Source organism: Urocampus carinirostris, chromosome 16 (genome assembly GCF_059441175.1).
Source record: "Urocampus carinirostris isolate Australia breed hairy pipefish chromosome 16, RoL_Ucar_1.0, whole genome shotgun sequence".
Lineage (NCBI taxonomy): Eukaryota > Metazoa > Chordata > Actinopteri > Syngnathiformes > Syngnathidae > Urocampus > Urocampus carinirostris.
Window position 1 is genome coordinate 21,338,549 of NC_142364.1, and position 21,824 is coordinate 21,360,372.

At 37.4% G+C, this 21,824-nt stretch overlaps 1 protein-coding gene across 7 annotated transcripts in view; it reads right to left on the bottom strand.

Annotated features, from left to right (window-relative positions):
- sema4d (sema domain, immunoglobulin domain (Ig), transmembrane domain (TM) and short cytoplasmic domain, (semaphorin) 4D) overlaps positions 1 to 21,824 on the bottom strand; it is a 62,210-nt gene that overhangs the window by 25,868 nt on the left and 14,518 nt on the right. For 4 of the 7 annotated variants that reach the window (XR_015847122.1, XM_088320202.1, XM_088320201.1 and 1 more), the window contains 2 exons: positions 18,543 to 18,657; positions 16 to 149 (listed from right to left, as the gene is read on the bottom strand). Coding sequence is in view for 6 of the 7 variants with exons in the window: in XM_088320200.1 (XP_088176326.1) it covers positions 16 to 149; positions 18,543 to 18,657 (249 nt within the window). In the remaining variant the exon portion in view is untranslated. Of the gene's footprint in view, positions 1 to 15; positions 150 to 11,428; positions 11,479 to 18,542; positions 18,658 to 21,824 lie in introns of all 7 variants that reach the window. The other 3 variants (XM_088320203.1, XM_088320204.1, XM_088320205.1) reach the window with 2 other exon arrangements.

The window sequence follows — 21,824 nt, forward strand, 5'->3', positions numbered from 1 at the left end:
AAACTAGGCCACTACCTTGGTGTCTCCAGGAGGTTCGGGGCACAGCGTGGGGTCCATGGGTGGACACCTCCAGGAGCAGTCCCAGGAACACACCGAGCACACCATACCCCATGTTGGTCTCAGACAACTTCGGAACAGTCAAGTTTCCTCTGCAAAAAAAACAAGAAGAGTCACACAAAAAGTCCAAGTCCAAATATACGGCAAGAATAAGAAGAGATGAGGAAGGAGTTGACGATCTTCAAGCCTAAATTTCTCACGCAGCCATGACCAAAAAAGGGAAGAATGCACTAAAACCACTTCCCCCTTACTGAAATGTGACATGATTCAGTCTCATGTCACTTTGTGTTGCTTATCACGTACACTTGCGGAAGATGGTGTAGCTGATAATGTTGAAATACAATTTTAACATGGTAATTGTGATGGTTATTGCACTTAATTATACAGTTTGGTAGGTTTATGTTCTCATTTAAAGTAAGGTTCAAAACAAGGAACTGAATGAAAGATCCACACACAAAATTCCAAACAAATATTAACAGTCACCCTGTGTGAGCTTTTATTTTATTATTTATATTGCCTATTTAAACCATAATGACCCGTGTTCTGGTAAATAAAGTATATGTCTATGTACATATACTAAAAATATGAGTCTGAATTTAGCTACTTTTGCAGTGTGTCCATTTTAACACCTAATGAACTTCTTGTATTTTTTTTGTGTGTTTTAAAGAAATTATTCACATTAAGAAAACAGTTGTCACTTTCTTACTGTATAAGACATCATTTGAACTTTAGGATTCCTCATCCAATACAAAAACACAAATGTCAGAGTAAATCTTAATTGAACATGTAACAAATAATTTCAGGAAATAAAAGCATGGTCAAAATTTTAAAACTAATTTCTGAATATTCCGTTTTGCTTTGAGCAATGTAATTATCAATATGTAAGTGTTGACCTCAAATTGGTTCTTTGACTGAAAATATGAGTGTGTGGAAGGACTTAAAAGATTAGGTAAAATATTAAATTAAATCCCTAAATCTGTTCTCAATCCCGCATGTGCCACATGCACGGTTCTGGCCAAGTGTACCGTGCAATGGCTGCATGTTTCAGTCTTTAAGTTTTACAACAGTGTGACACAGCCAGAGACATGATTAAATCAAGTTAAAATGTGATAGCATTGAGCAATAATATTAGTACTTCCACTTTCTTTATCAAGTCATGCACTGGGAAAGTTTGCCGCATAACTTGAGCTTTGTGTGTTAAAGCTGCAAGCTAGCTAGCAGAATCTCAGATTTCACATAGTGGTGGAAAAATTCTGTTTTTCTCAACACGTCACATCAACAAATGATATTGTGACAAACACACAAAGGGTAGGTCATCGCACAAAGAGAGGGTAAAGTGATCCGGACACGAGCGAGTTATTCTTGTTTTTCCACAACATCCTCAAAAGATACCTCCACCAAACACGGGCGTCGGCAAGGCAAACGTAGAGATTACAGGTCATCAGGTGGCGATGTTTTGTAAAGACTCACTTAGCTCAGTATACAGTGTTGATCGCTTTCATATGAAGGAGCAAACCCCTACCAAAAAATTAAAAAAAATAAAAATGAAAAAAAAATCGGCCTGGACAGGGATGGGCGCCACCTGGCAGTACTTGACCAAGACACACGAGAAGAAGTGGCGCCCCTATGACCCAGTGTAAAATGTTTTTGGGCTGGTAATATGTTCCCAGTGGAACTGACTTTGCAATATACACTGTTAAACAATGTGTAGAAAATGTCAATTTCAAAAATAGAAACGGTCATTTGAACACTAGACATTGAAGCACTGGAGCCGTGGAGTAAATTATGTGTAGCACAAACCCAACAAACTGTCTAGTACCTAACCACTGATTAATAACTGCTCAAAAAGATGAAGGATATATGTCACAGTTCTGTTCAAAAGATATGTATTTGGTTGGAAAATAAAAGGTAAAATACATATTTTCTTGGGAATTGAAAATACTTTTTTTTCTTCATTAAATGTGGACCTGAGATAACTACATGAACATGTATGACAATTTTTTTACCCCATTGATATATCTAGAAACAAATCATATTTATACATATTTTTGGAGGCGTATATGGACCAGACCAGATTTAGCCCAAAATCCCAAGCCCAAAAGGGGGGAGAGTGATAGGAAAAGTTTGTATCTGGGGATATGTTACAAAGTTATACAATTTTTTGAAAACAATGTCGATTGGCAAATGCCCTTTTTTAAAGTTTGACTTTTTTTCCATGGAAGACAAATATTTGGGTTTTCAGGTTCTAAATTGCTATCATTATATTTTGACCACCTTTTGACCATTTTATGTTTGCAGACAAAATATGAATTTTGGGGCACATGCAATGCAACACTGATTAATAAACAATCATTTGAGACTACGATAGTTTTGATCGCCCTAGATCTTTTATTAGTATTGAAACAAACCAGAGCAATTGTGCTATACTATTTTTCCATTTACAGACAATTTTCACTTAAATGCACAAAATCAAGGTTTTGACTACTTGCTTACAGATATGTTTTCAGATTTGTCAATAAAGAACAACATTTTTTCACTTGAAGTTGAATAAAATGGAATGTCAGCTGTTTGTTCAGGTGGTTAAAAAATGACCCAATAACTACTTCTGTTATGTTGGAAGATTCTTTAAAAACGTGTTAAATTTCAGTTTTTTACACGTCGGCCATAAGATTCAGTCTTCGACTCAGTTTTGACGGCGCACAAAGTCGGCTCGAACTGCAGATTAAGATACGATCGCAGTTTTTTTTTGCTGGATATGCGATCATCCAGACATCAAGCGCACGGTGCTACGACCACTCGGGAGTGTTTATTAGCCACGGACTGCTATGTCAACAAGACCCAGCGGCCTACAAAGCAGCGCAGCAGAGTGGCAAGACAGCGGCGTGACCGCCGGACGAAGAAGCGAGGTTGTCGGGCCGGGCTAACAGCTAGGCTAAAGGCTAAACCCCGCAAAACGCCTCTCCCATCCATTTTCCTCTCCAACGTTCGCTCTCTGGACAATAAACTGGACCATTTAACAACTGGAAGTGGCATCGAACCGCGAGATGACGAACTGCTGCGCTAAAATTCTGATGAAGACATGGTTAATCTTATTTATCCCGGCTGACGTTCAAAGAAACTGTGCGGGTCAGATGTATCGACATTTCGTTCTGTATACACGTGTACACGAATGACAATAAAGTAAATCTGAATCTGAATCTGAATCTAAATCAAATTTGAAGTTGTTATGTTTTTCCTATGGAGTATGTTAGTCTTCTGGTATTAGATAATAAAGAGCAAATAAGGCATTGTCTTTTGTGACCCCCAGAAGACCATGGAAGCTAGTTCTAAATATAGGTTAGTCATTACTTTTAATAACTAGGGCGTTGACCGTGGGAGGGCAAATAAACAATCAATGGTAGAGAAAACGAGCCAGGCGGGGATTGAAAATTGATTATTGATTTTCTAAAAAGTGAACAAAAAATGCCTCTGGTGTTTTGACCTCCAAGCATTGCAATCGTCAACCAAACTAGGCAGTTTCAGGCACAAACTTCTCAATGGGGGGAGGTTAAAGGGGTGTTGCTCCAAGTGCACAAGGACCAATTGTTAACTGAAGATGGCCTCCACTCACTCCGCGGGCCAGTCGGACCCCCACCTCTCTATGCCTCTACATACACACACCAGAGTGACAAACAATGAACAGAGAGGCAATGGAGGACAGGGTTGCAATGATTTCACAGATTGCAAATGTAATCATCAAGTGGTCTAAAATAGTGGTTGTCAACCACAAGGCCCAGTTTGGTATTGGTACGCACAGAAAGAAATTCAAGTTTTATTATGCTTTTTACCTGTAGTTGTTTTACTGACACAGCTACGTTTCAGATTGAACTTAAACGTGTGCTTTGAGGTGAAACGTATGAATTAAAGTCAGTGAGGTTCGCTTGTTAGGTGGTGCAACTTTCATGTTTGAAACAATTTTTTACCCGTTGAATGTACAGTGTAGGATAAAATAAAACCAAACTTTTGCACTTATAGCCAATCAGCATGTAAAATAGTCAACTACGTCACGCTAAACAAACTTTTGGCAACAGAGATGGGAGGATACACTCCGTCAGGACACAGAAACCAAATAACACCAACAAACATTCTGCGGGGTTGGTTATTTTCGCGATTTTGTATTTTTAATGAATTACCACACGGATCGACGTGATGTTTTGTGTTACGATAGCAAGAGTCTGTTAATAGCCAACCACCTCACAGTTCAGAAGTCCTGGGTTCAATTCTTGCTCCCGGCCTCCTTGTTTGGAGTTTGCACATTCTGCTCCGAATAGATGTAATTTTGCTGCGATGTTATGAGGATATCTAAATGTTCCACATGACTACACAGTGGTATTATGCTAATTATTATCATTAATGTTTTTATTGTTATTATTTGATTATTATTTTAGAAAAACTAAAAACATGTTTAATGCTGCCCTTGGGCTGGACCATGAAATATTGTCAGACAATGAACTGGTCAATGGTACAGAAAATGTGCCTGACCACTGGTCTAAAAGAAGAGTAAAAACAAATTCACAAGACTAAATTCTAACTTTCTAAACGTCTGTGAACTTCAATCCTGTCTAACACAGTGCACGCGCTCCATTTAGTTCGAGGCTTAACAAAAGCCTTTAGAGGGCTCGGTGGGTTACAGTAGCAGAAAGAGCAAAACTGGCAGCGACCGTATGCCTGCTGACAGATTTAGAGGAGCTGCCATACTGTGCCTGAATATTCAGAATAGCTACCACGCTGATGGGCCTCTTAGAACCCTTTGTACCTTACTCTTGGCTTCTTGGGCTCCACAAGGAGGTAGGCACCTGCTCATGGTTGCAGGGTTCTGAGTACTGCGCTGGTGACCGAGGACGGATGTTGGCAGGTTGCCCACAAAGGGCAGAGAAGGTCATGAAGAAACATTTGGCTTTCTGTTTGTGCAAGAATCTCAGCCACACAATATATAATTCTGCACATTGTTTCGTAGAAAGTCTTTTCAACTGAGAGCCACAAAACGCTCCAAAGGAATGTCAAGTTCAATAGAATAGGGTTAAGGAAGTTGTATCCATTAGGGCACCGTTTCTCAACAAGAATGTAGAATAGTGAATCGTCCAATTTGTTTTAATTAGTGACAACAAATGGATAACATTCCCAAAAAAATCCTCAATGCTGCCCAGAAGACATGCACACCATTTACCATTTGAAGATTGATGCAAACAACCAACGATGGTAGTGGCAGTGTAATGATGGTCCGCGGCTGCTTTACTGCCTCAGGAACAAGACGACTTGCTATGGTTGACGTAGTAAATTCTGGTGTTTATCAGAAAATCCTGCCATTTTAGCGAACCACTTTAAGTTATTTATCAGACAGATATCTCACAACATAACTCTTTTTTTAAAATTGCAAACATCTTTGAAATTGTCACGTCTGACCCTGGTGCAAACTGTTCCTTTTGTGTGTGAGACACAAAATGGTGTCTTCCCACATTTCAAATGCAATGCAGACAAGACTCTGAGCATCCGGAAAGCAGAGAAGCAAAGGCGGACACTTCCAAATGGGTATTCAAAAGCTGCCAACCTCTCAGAGATCTTGCTGGCACACGCATCAATACATCAAAATCTGTGCCAAAGAGATGAACTGCCTTTTCGTTTGTTTTGCTCAAATCAAGACGGCAAATAATTTTACTCTTGCAGAGGCAGAGCAGTTTATTTTTTAATGAGGTCAAAATATAATGTTTTCTGTTTAGTGTTCAGACAAATGTGTTCCATTTTATACAAAAAAGGATCGATGCGAATGGTACTGATTACATTAGTCATTCTTTTTTTGGTCTAAATTTACTGTATATAGGTTTAATCAAATAATTTGCGATCATAAGGAAAATAGAACACCTTGTTTAATGTATGTCTGAAAATATGCAATATAAACAAACCGATTCCTAAAATTTTAAACTGAATTTATTCCCTTAAGCACTTAAAAAAACATGACTATATATAAATCTTCTACATTAAGTTAAAAGAAAATCTTAAATATAGGTAATTAAAAACCAGGCCAAAAAGAAGTAACTCATTCTGACAATTGGATCCTCATTTTGGAAAGTAACAGTATGTGTTAACAACCAAAATGGAGAACAGTAATCTATCGCTATAACATAGTTCACCTTTCAGGGTCGTGCTACTTCATGGATTTTCATCATGCATTGCGATCCGCACCCTGGATAAATAATCCACAAGATAGTAGATATAGGTAAAATCAATGAATAAATAAATACATGTTTACAGGTACAGTCTACAGTACCTTTATCTGTTAAACTAATGCTTGGGCTGTTAATACAATGAAACCAAAGACCAAATCATTTATCAATAAGTTAAATGAATAATAATTGTACAAAAAAGTAAAAAATAAAGCACTCTACTTCCCGGATTTTGACTATCAGTGGTTATTTTTAGAACACAACCAGCGAGATGAACGAGGGCTAACTGTAATGCCTTAACTGCAACAAAATTATTTTTAATAAAAATGATTTACATGTTTATTAATTTTAATTACACTGATTGGGGGATTTTCTTCTTTTAAAAAGCTTTAGTTTGATCCCTTTTCTTGTTGTAAATCATAGCTACAGGGTGGCAAAAATGTGAACAATTTTATGGCCCAAATAATCCAAACCAAAATAGCAAGGCTCTCGTGTATAGATGAATCCAGGCATGTCCAAATATTTACTGGCCCACAGATAAAATTAATAATATGTGGCCAGTAATGTTGACCGCAGTATTTAATGAATTTGTAAAAAAATGAATGAATAAATAAATCACCATTTGACCAGACGATGGCAGCGCCCCTTTGGCCACCTTGCCATCGTCTTTATGTGAAAATTTTAGCCTACGCCATTTCTGACATGGCGACTATAAATAAACAAAGGAAAGTTGACTGTGAGGGCTGCCGCTTCCAGGACAAGTGGAAATTGGATTATACGAAACAACTGTGTCTGCCTATTTTACTAAAAGACTGTGGCTGATTTTAAAGAATATATTATCAAGAGGCACAGCCAGATGAAAAATGCGGACTCCAAAATGCTAACTGGAAAAATACGCTGTGAAAAAGGGAAGAAACATAAAGCTGATTTAACGGCACAGCAGCGCTTTTTCACGAGACCCTGCAAGTCAAATTAAAATGCTACAAATGTGAGCTATGGGGTCGCGAGGTTGATCACCAAGCACTGCAAACCTGTCATGGAGGGTTAATTTATTGAAAAATGTTCAAAGAATGCCAGGCTGAATAGTTGGCGCTTGTACATTTTAAGCTTACTAAATCTGGCCCGCTTTCTAAAACGTTTAGACACCCCTGTACTAATCGCTTGTTTAGGCAGTTTAACCCTCCTCAAGTAAATCTTTTGCTCAAATCATAATTTTTGAAATCACACTTGTTTTAGCCCGTCTCTACTTTATTACTTTTATGTACTTAGACCAAACAGCTGGATCACCAGTCTCCAATCCCAAAATTTTATGAGCAGGATTTGGAAGATCAAGCAGTGAATTACGTACGGCTTTCCTTCCCTTCATCCGACCGTAGGGGGGAATCAGCACAGCAAAATCCTAACATTTATGGGGACTCTTTGGATTACACCCCTAAAATCGCCATATGAAACAGAAGCTACAGTTTTATGGGTTTCGATAATGACTGCGCAGTAAATGTGAAAAAATGTTCTGTTTCTTGAAATAAAATGATCAGGGAGGGACAGATTTAGGGATTAAATGCAAGTTTGGCTAAGAATACATCAGAGTACTAGATACTGTAAATTAAGAGTTCGGGGGTTGGTGAACCACACAGACCAAGAGCATTAAAACAAACACTGGCGGCTTTTGGGTTCCTCACAGCATGATGAACTGATTCTGTCTGTCCAGCCAAAGCTTTAACCATCTCTACTTCCAGGCTTAACCAGGCATTACCACTCCAGCTGGCAAACGTTGAATTGTAAGATTATTCAAACGTTGATGTCATTGCAGCATATTGCCTAAAGTTGATCAAGCTTTTTCAGTGTTTAAAAATAATGCTTCCTCCTTTTTTGGAGAAATCGCGTGCATGCACAGCTTGTAAAAGAGCACCGGCATGACTCGCGGTGGTTTGCCGGTTGCTGAGAGATGACACAGCAGTCTGCAAGCATGATCCACTGAGACCTCAACAGATGACAGATGGATGGTTGGATGCGTACATGATTAGATGCAGACGTATGCCTTAAAGCTTGCAAAATATGCTTTGAATGTCAGACAATATTTGGACTGTCATACTTTACATTAATCCTCCTGCTACTTTAAAGAATTCATTTCGTATTCACTTGGCTTATGAGATTCTTGGTTTGAATTCCGGCTGCCAGATTTCCGTGCAAAGTTTTCATGTATTGCACCTCATTCAAAAAATATGTACAATAAGTCATTTCAGAATCTAAACCAGGGGTCGGTAACATATGGCTCATGAGCAAGATATGACTTTTTCATGAGTACATCTGGCTTTCTCTGTATCAATACAATTTTGGTATATGCAAAGCGGAAACAACATAGTAAGTGCATGGTTCAGTCCAGAATATAAAGGGCATACTTGGAACTATATATTGGCTATATGTCTCCATGGGATCCTTTAAATGGAAGTTCATTAAACAATGTTTGTTCACTGTTGAGACACTTTATGATAAAACACCACAAAACAAACTGTAAACACCCGAGAACGCTGGCCAATCACAAAGAGCAATTTGATTGGGTGAGCAGTAGGGGGTTGGGGGTCACATAGCTGAAGGTAAATTCATCCGTATCCTTCTCGTTGGCAGTAATTTGTGATATCTTTTATAGAAGAACTCTGTCTGCCCCTTGTTTTGGAACCGTTATTTACGACAAAAATGTCAAAATAAGCCTCAACAATCTTAAATAAATGCAGGAGTGAGAATATGTTGCTTTCATGGCTCTTTAAGTAAAAAGGGTCCTGACCACTGATCTAAAATGTTTAAGGATGTAAATGTGTGAGATGTCTGTCCTCTAAGGGATATTACAACAGCCAAAACTAAAGGCACTACCAAGTACACGGAATATAACACGAGTAAACAACTTTGTAAACATTTTTTCTTCTAAAATATTGTATTTGTTGACAGATAAGTATTAAAAGTAGGCGTTATCTTTTGTTTTTAGTTGAGACCCAACTTTTTGGAATGTTTTGTCTTTTTTTTATAATCACAGTGATTAAAATTACCAGACAAAACATTGTCAGACTTGGCTCAACAGATTGCACTGAACCCGCTAATGCGAAGAGAACACAAGAGAACCGGAAACCATATATTTCTGGTTATATTAAAAAAAGTGGGTGAACGATCAAGGAATGGCTAAAAAGGAAAAGGGGTTGAATGAGGGAAACACCATACAGAGGATATAAAATGGAAGCCCTCCTATATAATTACTAGCTGTAGGGCTGTGGCGGAGCTAGCATGTCAACCTAAAGTGGCCACAGCAAAGGCAAATGAGGGGTCAGGTCCTACAAACGGTATATTTAGTATGGCAATGTTGGGCTTTTTTTTCAACAACACACCCTTTCCTTTAGTCACATGGCTAAGAAGAATATGAAAAACTTTGGAACGTGAACATATGGTCGAGTGATGTGTGCGACGAGGATTTCCATGTAGCGTTCAGAAAGTTCCTCCATATAATTGTCCTGTTTTAGATGTAAAGCTTGATTTTTGAATGGCAGGAAAAAACATTGCAATTAAATGCTAGCACTGTCCTAAACATTGGACTTTTCAAGAATTACCAAACACAAATACCCAGACTTAAATTCCACAGACTATTAGAGGCCTTTAAGTATATAATAATGTTTGGTGTTTTAATTAGCTTATAAAATAAACATTAGATTTGTGTGTAAAATAAATTGAGAAAAAAAAAATGTAACCACATCACAAGCAAATCTGACATTCACTGACAAGTCTGACTGGATCTAATTCGACTTGAGGCCACTATAATGGCAACCAGGCCTCTAAGGCACGTTACAACAGCCTATTTTGGGAAGCTGTGAAAGGCGAATTCGAAAGCCTTGCTGTCTCAAGTGTGTGACTGTTGGTTCAAATCTGTCTGTTTTTTTTTTTTTTTTAAGAAGTTTGGGGCAGGTGACTTCATTTTCTTTGGCCCAGGACTCATTCATGTGTTTTTTTAACTTCACCAACAATATAAACATGAATCAATTATTTGCCCCACCCCAACTAAACCCTAAATCTGATCATCTCTGATTCAAATTAGTACTCCTTTCCCTCCTTCCTTTATTGGCATGCACCAATTTCATGGTGGTTAATTCTGTCCCAGCGAGGCTGGATACTTCCCTTTGGAGTTCACCCACAAAGGCTCCCACAGTACTAAGAGTGTCTTATCCAATTTGGCAAGCCAAAAATTTAAATGTAAAAAAACAGAGCAGACAAGGGACACATAAAAAGACAACAACAATAAAGGGATTCCCATGATCTGTTGCTTGTTAATAAAGCAATTACATAGAGTTAGTGCACAAAATGGCAGCCAAAATGTCACTATTCCTCAATGTGGGTGCCTTTTCCATGTTCAGATGGTGCTAGTGGCAATCACTAATTATACCAGCATTAAGTTGCCATTTTTGTTGTTGAATCTTTTGTGTGTACTTGATACATGCATTGCGTCGTTTCATAACCTGGTCTATTTCTCACTTTGCACTGTGTCCCAAGTATTCAGGTATGAGCAAGGAATGTTAATTCATTTTTTGTGTTCAATTATGTATTGCTTTAGGTTAAGTAGAAAAATCTGTTTTTTAACCATGGTGGGTTGACAGTTTGTCACACATTGTCAACTGAACCCAGCTCAAGAGTTGCTCAAACGAAGAGGTTATTGCTTTGTAACAAAATAGCTACTTGTGGACTTCTTGATGATTTTATATTTTAAAAAATATGAAAAACACAAAGCTGTGGAAGATTAACTGATTCCGATTTTAAACAAGCTTGGCAACCTGGAGCATTGTAATAATCATGAAACCGATTTAAAACAGGGAGTATAAGCAAAAAAAGATGTTGTGTGAAACCATCCACTTGTTTTCAGGGTCAATTGAGGGACAAATAAAAAACGGTCAAGGAGCCCCCAAAAAGTGGGACAACATCAAAGTGGCCAGGTGCAATCATGCAAAGGGGAGAAAAAAACAAAAGGAGAGCAAAGTCCCAAGGTGATTACAGGCACAGGGGAGGAGTAAAGGGTCGTCCAGCGGGGGATGGTTGGGCAAGCATGCATTATTCGAGTTGCAGCATGCAAGCAAGCACAGCTTGGTCATACTCTGAACAGCACAGCAAAAAGAGGGTTGAGAAGGAGTTAAGTTTCTGACCTTACAAGATGTGATGCTCTTCCTCTGGAGAGAATTATAAAATTCTCGAGCTAGGCGAAGAGGGCAAGAAGAGAGAGATCAGACAGGACATTTATGAAGGATGCGTAGTAGGTTTGTGTTAAGACTTGAAAACAATATGTTTTTCTGTTTATCATTTTCGGAGTAAAATGATAAACAGAAAAACTTCTAAATCTGCATCCAATTTGTTGACTAATTGTAACATAGGCCTAGTTAAGGTTTTACAAAACCATAAATAGGATCAGTGTCCTAAGAGGATCTTATTCCCAAAGCACAAAAAGGATGATGATTGACAGTGCACTTTAATCAACCTGGTGTAAATCATGCTGAGGATTCATTCATTTCTTACCCTATTGCCAAAGCTTGATCAGCGATTATTCAATCTCATGGGACTATTTCAATTATCTCAAAAACATAACACACATAACACACATAACACAAAAACACAACTGCCACAAGACGCTAGTCGATTTTCTGGGTTTACACTAAATTCAAGAAATCAAAAAGATTTCAATAGAAATTCAGCTAATGTGACCCTTGACAAAAAATATCTTTATCCAAGTTTATTTCTCCTGCAATTTTTAGAGTACAGAGATACAACGATTGCAAGAGCCCTTGCATAGCAGCTCAAGCCTTGATGAATCATTATGATATGTATATATTTTTTTAAGTCCCGGAAGGTATCCAGACTCCAAACAAGCTGTCACGACTCAGAAATTCTGATATATTGGAAACGGCTTGGTTGACTGCTAAATGGAGCTTATCAAGCAGTTTGTTAAGTTTCCACAATTTTAATTTTCAACAGTCATTTCATGCATCACTCAACTTCAAGCTTCAACAATGAGCCTGGAGATTTCCACAATTTTGGTGATGGTCCATAAGGAGACACAAAAACATTGTGACAGATGGCCAAGCCTCCATTCAGGACCCCTTTCCAGTCTGTTTCATCAGACCGCTTCCCTGACCCAAAGAAAACATAAATGCCTTCTTCTTGTTCAAGTATGGCAGCTGTTATTTTTACCAATGGACAACATATTTTCTCTTTTTGCTCTTGTGTTTGAAGCTACGGTTATGTTTACATTAGAGTATGGTTGAATATTGAAAACATTATGATAAATGGAGCTTACTACTTGCGAGATTGATTGGCATTACAAAAAACTTTTCTATTAAATTTATGCAATTGGAAAAGTAAGAAAAATTTGTATAATTATAATAATAAGGACTATTAGAAGGTTAAAAATAATTTGGATTTAAGGACAATCATTTGTTTGGCCTTTAGATGTGGGCAAGATAGGGATGCGGTTTTTTCCAAAAGATGCAGACAACTGATTACATTTTGTATACACTGCCCAAAATGTTTATTTTTACAGAAAATTTTGCAAATTCCTGGTAAAATTATTTTAAAAATCCCTAAAATGGGCATTTCTCATTTTAAGAGTTAATCATTATTATTAAACGTTTCAACTAATGCAACGCAAGACATTTAAAATACAGTAAAATTAACAAATGTTACTTACAATCAAAGTTTTATAGGAATGATTCAACAATATAGTTAAGTTACTAAAAATCATGCTTGACCAATCAATCAAAGTTTTATGTTAATGAAGTTCTAATTATTTTTCTCAGTGTTAAAAAAATGACACACCCTTAAACATAGTGTTTGCTCCAAGGGACTAATTATCGTCAAATTATTTTTTCTTTTTTTGTTATTGGACAAAAAGCTACAATGTCCATTCATCTATCTTTTGCACCACTTATCCTCACTAGGGTTGCGGGGGTGCTGGAGCCCATCCCTATTTGTGGGCAGGGGAGACCCCATACTGTTTGCCAGGCAGTCGTAGGGCACCATTCACATGCTCATTCTCAACTAGAGTAATTTTGGACTCACCAATTAATCTGAGCTCCAATGTCATCTTTTTTTATAATCTGTCCAAAAATTATTTGTTTGATGATTATCATGCATCCGTAGAACCAAAAAACTTGCCGGTATTTCCAAATAAACATAATTGTAAGCTGAAATATTGATTACTACCCGTTTACATGTAACGTGAGATCAAGGTCATCTAGCTAAGGAGATATCCCACGCTGCTCTTCAGCGAACACTCCAGATTTCACTCCATTGTTGATCCCAATACAAAGAAGCTAAACACACATGCAAGTGAGCACAGACAAACCATACAGCAAGTCTCTGCGCCTCCTGCTCTCTGACAGCTTCGATTGAGACGTGCGAGATGATGACATTGGCGAGAGATTGATGAGCTTTGGGTCAAAGGCTACAACCCCATCGACACTTTTAGGAAGCACTCGGACTGTTACCCGCTCAACTACCACAAAACCCGCTGACAGTTGATGCAGAGCTTTTTCCTGTGCGATTCAGACGACACCACGCCTCCATACGTCTATATTGTGGCCAGAGAGTAAACCTTTTGGTAACTTTGTTGTCTGGAGAGGGCACCAAGAGGAAGTGGGGATGTCACAGGGATGGACTTGAATGTGGACTCTTTAGACCCAAAACTAATTCATCAAATGGTTCCCACTTCAGGATTGCCGTGACTAGGAAACTGAATGACAGATGAAGGACTAAGGTCATGACAGTTTGACACCCAAATTTCCATTAGAGACAATGATTATAGTTGAAAACTGCTTAGGGTTTTCCCATACAAAAAATGTTTCCAGGAAAAATTGTTTCACTTGCACTTTATAGACCTTTTTTTTTTACAAAGCATTGTCTTCAAAGGTCAACTATGTTTGCTAGAGATGGCTGATAAAAATCCCACACAATGGTAGTTTGAGATTGCACTTACGCTAATCAAAGTAGCCAAATTTGAATAGATATTAAAGATTTGTAGTGAAGCTGCCCGTCCAGTTCATTTTTTCTGCGTCTTTCTAGAAAAATAAATCCATCTTTATCAATGCTCTTAGATTAAAGAGAATCTAGTTTTAATATAATGTATTAAGACCTACATAAGTTCCATTTGAATCTGCTGTCAATTCAAATGGGTTCTATCAGTTGTATCATTTTCCAAATAATCAAGAAAAACTGGTAATTTGTGATGTTGTCAGATTACTTGCAAAATGAGATAACAGTCTAGTATAAGATCAGCTAGTTCCATCACTAGCTTCTCTGAAACAACATCCAGGGCTCCTGACTCAGAAAACAAAGCACATGGCCATAAAGTAAAATGAGATTCCTTGCAATGATGTGGCGATTCCAGGAAAAATGACACCAAAGCATGCGTTATCCTTTGTGCCATCCACCCCCAAGTAAACAGACCGTACTCTCTGAGTGCAGGTGGGGGAGGAACCCCAAACCACAGCCAGGATAGGCTAAACAGTACAGGTTGTGTTCAAAAGGAGAACAAAGAACAAGCATGATGGAATAGGACATTCCTGGAGAACCTTCTTTCCATGAAACCATCTACACAACTGAAGTAAACCTTTCAAAATAAAAACACATTTTTCAAAGGGGCAGATTAACAACAATATTGGTCAAACTTGAAATTTGAATAGCTTTATAGAATGTCTGTTTTTTGGACAACACTGCCTGAAATTTGTCAATGACTAAGTGAAACTTAAGCTAGCTTGGTCTTAGTTGCATACATAGTAAAGATATTGTGATCAGCCCCATATTACCCCCTAAAAAACATGGTCGGATGTACCGTAATTAGATTTCAAGCAGAAGGTCAGGTATGATCACACAACACCTCTAAAACGATTTACAATTGGAGCAACCCAATGCCTGGATCGATTTGACCGAAATTTCTGGGTCATTTTCAAAAAACAATTACCCAATTGTTTGGGTTGTTATTTATATAATCAACCTAGCCGTTTAGTATAAAATTATTTTATTTTGAGGGAGGTTTTTAAACAATATATTTTTTTTTTTAACGTTTTGTTTCTGCAAAACACCACAGGACGTTGGGTCAAATCAAGTATTAGTTTTGTCCATTCTTCATGCAAACTTGGAGTATTTTTGACTCAACTGTTTTAGGGTGTATACAGTCTATTTCAGAGCCTTTCTATCCAGGAGAGACTAGATGTAGCATGCAGAGAGACTATGTGATCAAAACAACATTGCTCTCTATGGAATTAGCTTTTTGTGTTGGCTATGATTGAGCAAAAATCGAGGGAAGAAAAATATCAAATTAAAGTTGACAATGTTCCTGTCATCTGAATTTACATGATGGATAAAAATAGTAAAAATGTAAATGACGTTTTGCCGCAAAAAAAGATATAAAATACTAACACGTATAATTTGTCTGTGATCGGATCACATAGTATAGTATCTGACACTACACTGGATGGCAGCACCATTTCATTTTGGGAGTGAAAAGGTTATATAGGGACCCCATGGTTTGACGATAACATTTAATAAATTGCCTGTGATCTATTCTTACTTCATCTTCAAATATGAATTCTCCGACTAAATCATCCAATACAAGGAGAAAAACTTTTTTAGGAGTTTATAATTGTCTTGGTCGTAAAAATCCCTCTCGAGAAGAGGACTGGGTGAGGGGTGCATTGAAGAGGATTATAAAGGCAAATCTGGCTTTTCAAACTTTCCTCTTTCAAAAGCCTCTGTACAGCTGTAAACAGGGCTTTTATCTCTGGTGGACACGTGGATACCACACAAAATGCAACTGTTCAAAACAAACAAAAATAAGGTCAAAATAGTTTGGAAAGCTCGACACGAGTTTTTCTAACAGCCCATTAAGTATCTGGGAATACCAAACAGAATTTTAGTAAACAAAAGGAATGTGGTGCGATATCCTACCCTGAACAAACGTTTATTTCCAAAAAATAGGTGCAAATTTGTTCATTTGTTTTGCAAATTAGAAAGCAAATAAGAAGCATTTTCTGGTTCCCTTTGTATGGATGTTAAGTAGTGGCATGTTGAGGAGGGGGGCTTTGTTCCCCATAGGCAGAGGCGGGACTCCAACTTTTCCCCTCACTTCCTTTTTGAACCACATTTATCAAACTTCACTATGGAACAATTGTAAGACGGCGGGCAAACAATAAAATAAGGACAGCCCATCCCCCGTTCTTTTCAATACATCACGGTTGCCCAGATACCTTTCATCCAAGAAGCACAGCTCCACCAACAACATCATCACATACTCCTAAATTTTCACTTCATAGCATGGATGGATGGATTTATGGACAAACAGAAAGATGTTTATTCAAAACAGACAATCAAGAGTTCATTTATAAGCTCCAGAGGCAGAAAAATAATTCAAACATCTGATGATCAAATTATTGACATCTATTTTGATAATTCATTAAACATTTAGCCATTGCTCACCTGTCATTTAGACCACTAGTTAAAATCAGGAAAAAAAAACATTATTTTCAACTTTATCCAATTAAAAGATTGGAAAGTTTAAACCAGATATCTAAAAATGTATTTACCTATTTTCAATAAATAAAATGACCAGCAAAACCAAAACGACCCAAAGTACTCTATATACTCATATATAAACTTATGTCGCATCTAACTGACCCCCTAAAACTGCCACATACTAAAATAAATTTAAAAAATAATAAAGCATGCACCTTATCATCAATTATTTTTCAACTTTGGAGTTAATAAAGATTTATATATTTGAAAAAAAGCTAAAAATATAACCTTCCTGCTGCTTCTATGACTGACACTCGCCGAACATTTTCGTATTTTGCAATTGTTTCCCTCTTCTATGTGATCGTAGTTGTAACGTTTTCCCACTTTTCCTTCCTCTTATCACAAGTTTTCTTGGGACCCATTATTATGTGCAGGAAAGTGAAATAAGACGTGTTCCCTCTCAAACGCGCGAGATCGAGCAGGGCGTAATTGCCATTTACTGTTCAGGAGTGTAATTGACACTCAGTTTTTTCTTTTTCTTAGCATTATTTTGCCTAGGCAGAGGCCCCCGACCCACTTTTGGGTCCCGACCCACCAGTTGAAAATCACTCATTTAGACATTGTACTACAGAAAAAAACCTTATGCCCCAATATCAGTTAATTTTATATCTTTTAATTTGTTTTTTAATTAAAATAAAAATAACACAGAATTTAGAACAATTTTCCTCATTTCTAAAATTATTGTAAATGGTAAATGGTCTGCATTTATATGTTCTGGAAACAATTTTTCTTATCTAATTAAAATTAATACTTAAATAAGCGAACATATCTGCCATCTTCTGTATCCTATAACTGTCCGCATATTACGTACTTTTCTTCTATATTTTGAAATTTATTTTTCCAGTACAGTTGGAAAAATAATTCAAATATGAGTAAATTCATCTATAACGTTAAGTATTCATTTTTTGTTTTTATTAGATGGAAAATATTTTTTATTTTTTGGAAAATATTATAATGTAGTATAAACAAAATCCCTAAAATTTGCAAAAACAAAAAGAGCTGAATCAGGTTTATAGTTTGAAATCGAAACACTACCAATATTTGACTAATCAAAGGTTTATTGGCTGCATGTGCTAGTCCTTGTGAGAAACGAGCTGCTTTTGGCATTCTTGAGACAACCATGTAATAAGAGCGACCTTGTTGTTTGCGAAGATCCCTTTCAGCTGACCAGCTTCTGGAGCTCATTCCGCTTATTAGAAGCACTGATGAGAGATTGTTTTTGCTTCCCGCAACCCTGAGCTTTCAACCTCTCCTGTGAAAAAGTTCACAGAGAGGGGAAAAACTGAAAACTACTTCATGATAAGGAATTTACAAAGAAACCAATGTATTGTAACAAACCCTTAAAGGCTTTCGGTTTGACATTTTGTTTGTGGCCACAATAAATGGTAATCAGCCTCCGTGCAAATGTCATACGATTTCAGGCGTGCGAAATAGTCTTCACAACCTCCTGCAGCCCCTCCTGCATACCCCCTAACAACAGGCAACCACAATCATTAATTCATCCAAACACCATCACCCCATGTAACCTTCTGGTGGTGCATTGGAACACTCAAACAACACTTACAGAGAGTGGGTGGAGTTTTATCGCATAAGCTGTAGCAGCAACCCTGCAAGAAGGTCTTACGTTCTCACTGAATAAAAAAAGCGAACTAGACAAAGTAAAGCTGGAAACTTTCATGAAGAGCACATGTCACTTACTTATCAATCATGGCGTCGGCTAGTGTAAAGTAGTTCATTAAAATGTCTTCTCGGGTCCCTTCTTGCACGGTTAAAATTGGCTGAGGAAGAAGCCCAGGAATCTGAAAACAACAATCTGCCAAGAGAAAAAAGAAATTTAGTTGCGAGCAAGATTGCTTTTTCGACCTTAAAATTCCTTTCACTGTGATAAGTCATGTACACAAAAAGAAAATCAAGCCTGCAGAAGACTCTGAACTTAGCAGACACGGTTCAGAGGCTGACAATCGGCATTACGAGGCCTGCTCTCTCATAGACAAGTTCTGTGGGGCACTGCTACCTTGGAGACAGAGGCATTCCCCCCACCCAGCTAGCTAAACAGAAAAAAGTAATCCTCGAGGTGGACAACAAACAGTATAATGCTATCAGAGAACACAGAGGGCAAATGCTGACAGGAAATACAATTCTGGGTGTCTCTAGGAACGTTGTGTACACATATCCTTAGGACTGCAATGATTAGTCGACGTTGTCTGCAAAAATTGACAATAGAGATAGATGAAAATAAATCGTCGACTATTGTGACGGACATGTTTTTCCAACAGAAATAAACATCTCTACATGAGTATAATCTCTGCTTAGAGTTGCACATGCACTATAGCCAATCGCGTCTTTGTCTAGAGGGGTAACAAACACACAGAAATGGCAGGGTCGACGTCAACTTCAAGTACCAAAACTTCTAATGTTTAGGAGCGTTTTGGCTTAGATACAGCCAATAAAAAGACTATTTTGAGAACTTTGATAAGCAGACCTTGCGTATCATGGCAGTAGATCGGTCACACACCAATATTTAAAGAGCACGCTGGACTTTTGAGCAAAACAGAGAATGACTCGCCTTTGTAAAATTCACGTAATGCTCAAACCAACACGGTTTTGATATACATACATTTCACTCCAAAAGAGAGCTTGAGAGTTTTGTCAGACTGTTCCTGACGAACATATTTGAAACAAAAACAAAAAAAAAGGATTAACAGCGCACAGTCCGAAAACCAAACGTAAGTTTTTTTAAAACTGTTGAGAATCATTATGTACTTGTGTTACAGACTTAGCGGTTGACAACAGAACGTACTCCACAAAAAGGACATCATATTGGTTCTGCAGCTGCTAATATGCCTCTTCTTGGTTTACAGGGATGAAAAATGTTAACTTGATTTTAATTAACTATTTGTTTGCCTGTCCCTGAAAAATAGACAAAGGTGCATTTATGGATTAAGGTCTCTACTGGCTGAGCACTGTGCACAATTGGTTTGACATTTTCCTTAATTATTGTACAAATCCACAGTATCTTCAATAAAAGTATTTTTCATTGTACCAATTTTTATTGTGTTTATTATTGTATGCTACAATAATTAAATTAATTTAATACTAAATTTAAGGAAACAATAATTTTCCGGTTATTCGACACATTTTTTAATAGTCAGTGACAAGTTGACTATTAAAAAAGTCGTTAGTTGCAGCTCCAAATATCATTGTTTTTTTTTATAAGCTAGATAATGCCATTCTTTTCAAATAGGAAAAGGTCAATATGGTAAAATAAAATTATATAGTTCCACAATCTTTCATTGAGCGTTGTCAATTATTTAAAAAATATAGGTACTTGGATATAATTTGCTCAATACAGTTCATTCACAGTCCCATACATGTGGTTGTCAACATGTGTCTTAATATACTCTATAGTAATTGTGAATACCTCTATTATTGCTTCTGAATTAAATTCAGTTCTGTGAGAAAAACTGTCACTCAAACTGTCACTTCTTGACAGTTCATCCAAACAAATCTGCAGCAAACAGATGCTGACTTTTTACGAAAGCACAATTTCACTGATGCCTTCAAACCAGGGTTAATTTTAGGTTCAGAGCTTTGGGGCTGCTAATCACCCAGTTTTTGGCTGTTTATTTATTTATTTTAACCACCAGGGGGAAAAATGGAAAATAACTCAGGAAGGGAACAAAAGTGTGCTTGATTTAGGAGTGCGGAAGTCTGTTTTGACCAGTGGTCCTTCAGAGCCAGGCATGGAGCAGGCGAAATGCGCTGAAAGACCTTTACAGCTACGGCTGCTTATTGGAATTCTGAATAACTGCCCCTAGAGTTGGAAACTTTGTAATATCTTGGAGATTGAAGACACACTATCAGTGTTACAATGGCACTAGACACCCTTTTGCTCTTCAAAAAGATTTTTGCAACCACTACTTCTGCTGACCTAGACTCGTGCCATTTTGGACTGTCAGTGTTGACAACTAAGGCACGGACAAAAAATTGTCAGAAGCAGGACTGCATACATGAATCCCATTAAGCAAATGTTGATTCATACCAGAAAACCACCTCTGTGTTCTCAAACACAAACTGTTTTTTTAACCAAGAAGAGAAGAATTCAGTATCATAATCATATAGTAATGAATATGATAATAATCTGTTTTTTAATGGTAAATTATTTAGCAGTACTAGGAATAAAATGGACCTAAACATTTCAAGGTAGTGGAGTATTTCCAAGGCTGCATCAGTGTTCATTTTACCTCTGAAAAGTGATGGGTCTCGGGGACTCGCATGCTCAAAAATGTTTGGGTCCCAACAGAGATCTATGGGTCCCCAAAATTTAGTGTTATCGAGGTTGAAATCGTAAATCGGCAACAAATATATAATATAAATCTATATATTCCATTAGTTTTAATCATCAAACTATTAATTCATTTTCTGCATCAAATTATTGTTGGTAATATACCGATTAAACGGATAACCACAACCCTGTCTTTTTTTTATTTTCTCCTTTTATACTTCCTTTTTTTCTTAACTTCTTTATCCAACATACAGTAATTCGTAATATCAATCATCAAAGCAAGTGAGCCGTTTGAGAGCCGGCTCTTTTTAATGAGTTGAGCCAAAAAAGCCGGTTCTCTAAAAAAAGACGGACTTCCTTTCACTACACAACGAGATCTCGTTGGCCGAGATCGGCGTGCAGACGAAAACTCGAACCGCGAGACCAAAACAACAATGGCGGATCTGCCTGGCGAAAAGTTTGGAGTGCAGTAAATCTTTTTTTTAAAAAAAAGTAATCGGGTAATACTGACAATTTTTTGGCAAAAAGGTTGCGTCCCGGGGACAAAAATGATGCGTCTAGGACGCAGGGACGCGGGCAAACGAGAACACTGCTGCGTTGTTTACATTTTTGTTTTAATTTACTTCATTTTTTTATCGTGCCTTTTTCATCATATTTAAGCCTATCATGTCATTTATTAAGGAAAAGAGAGTTAT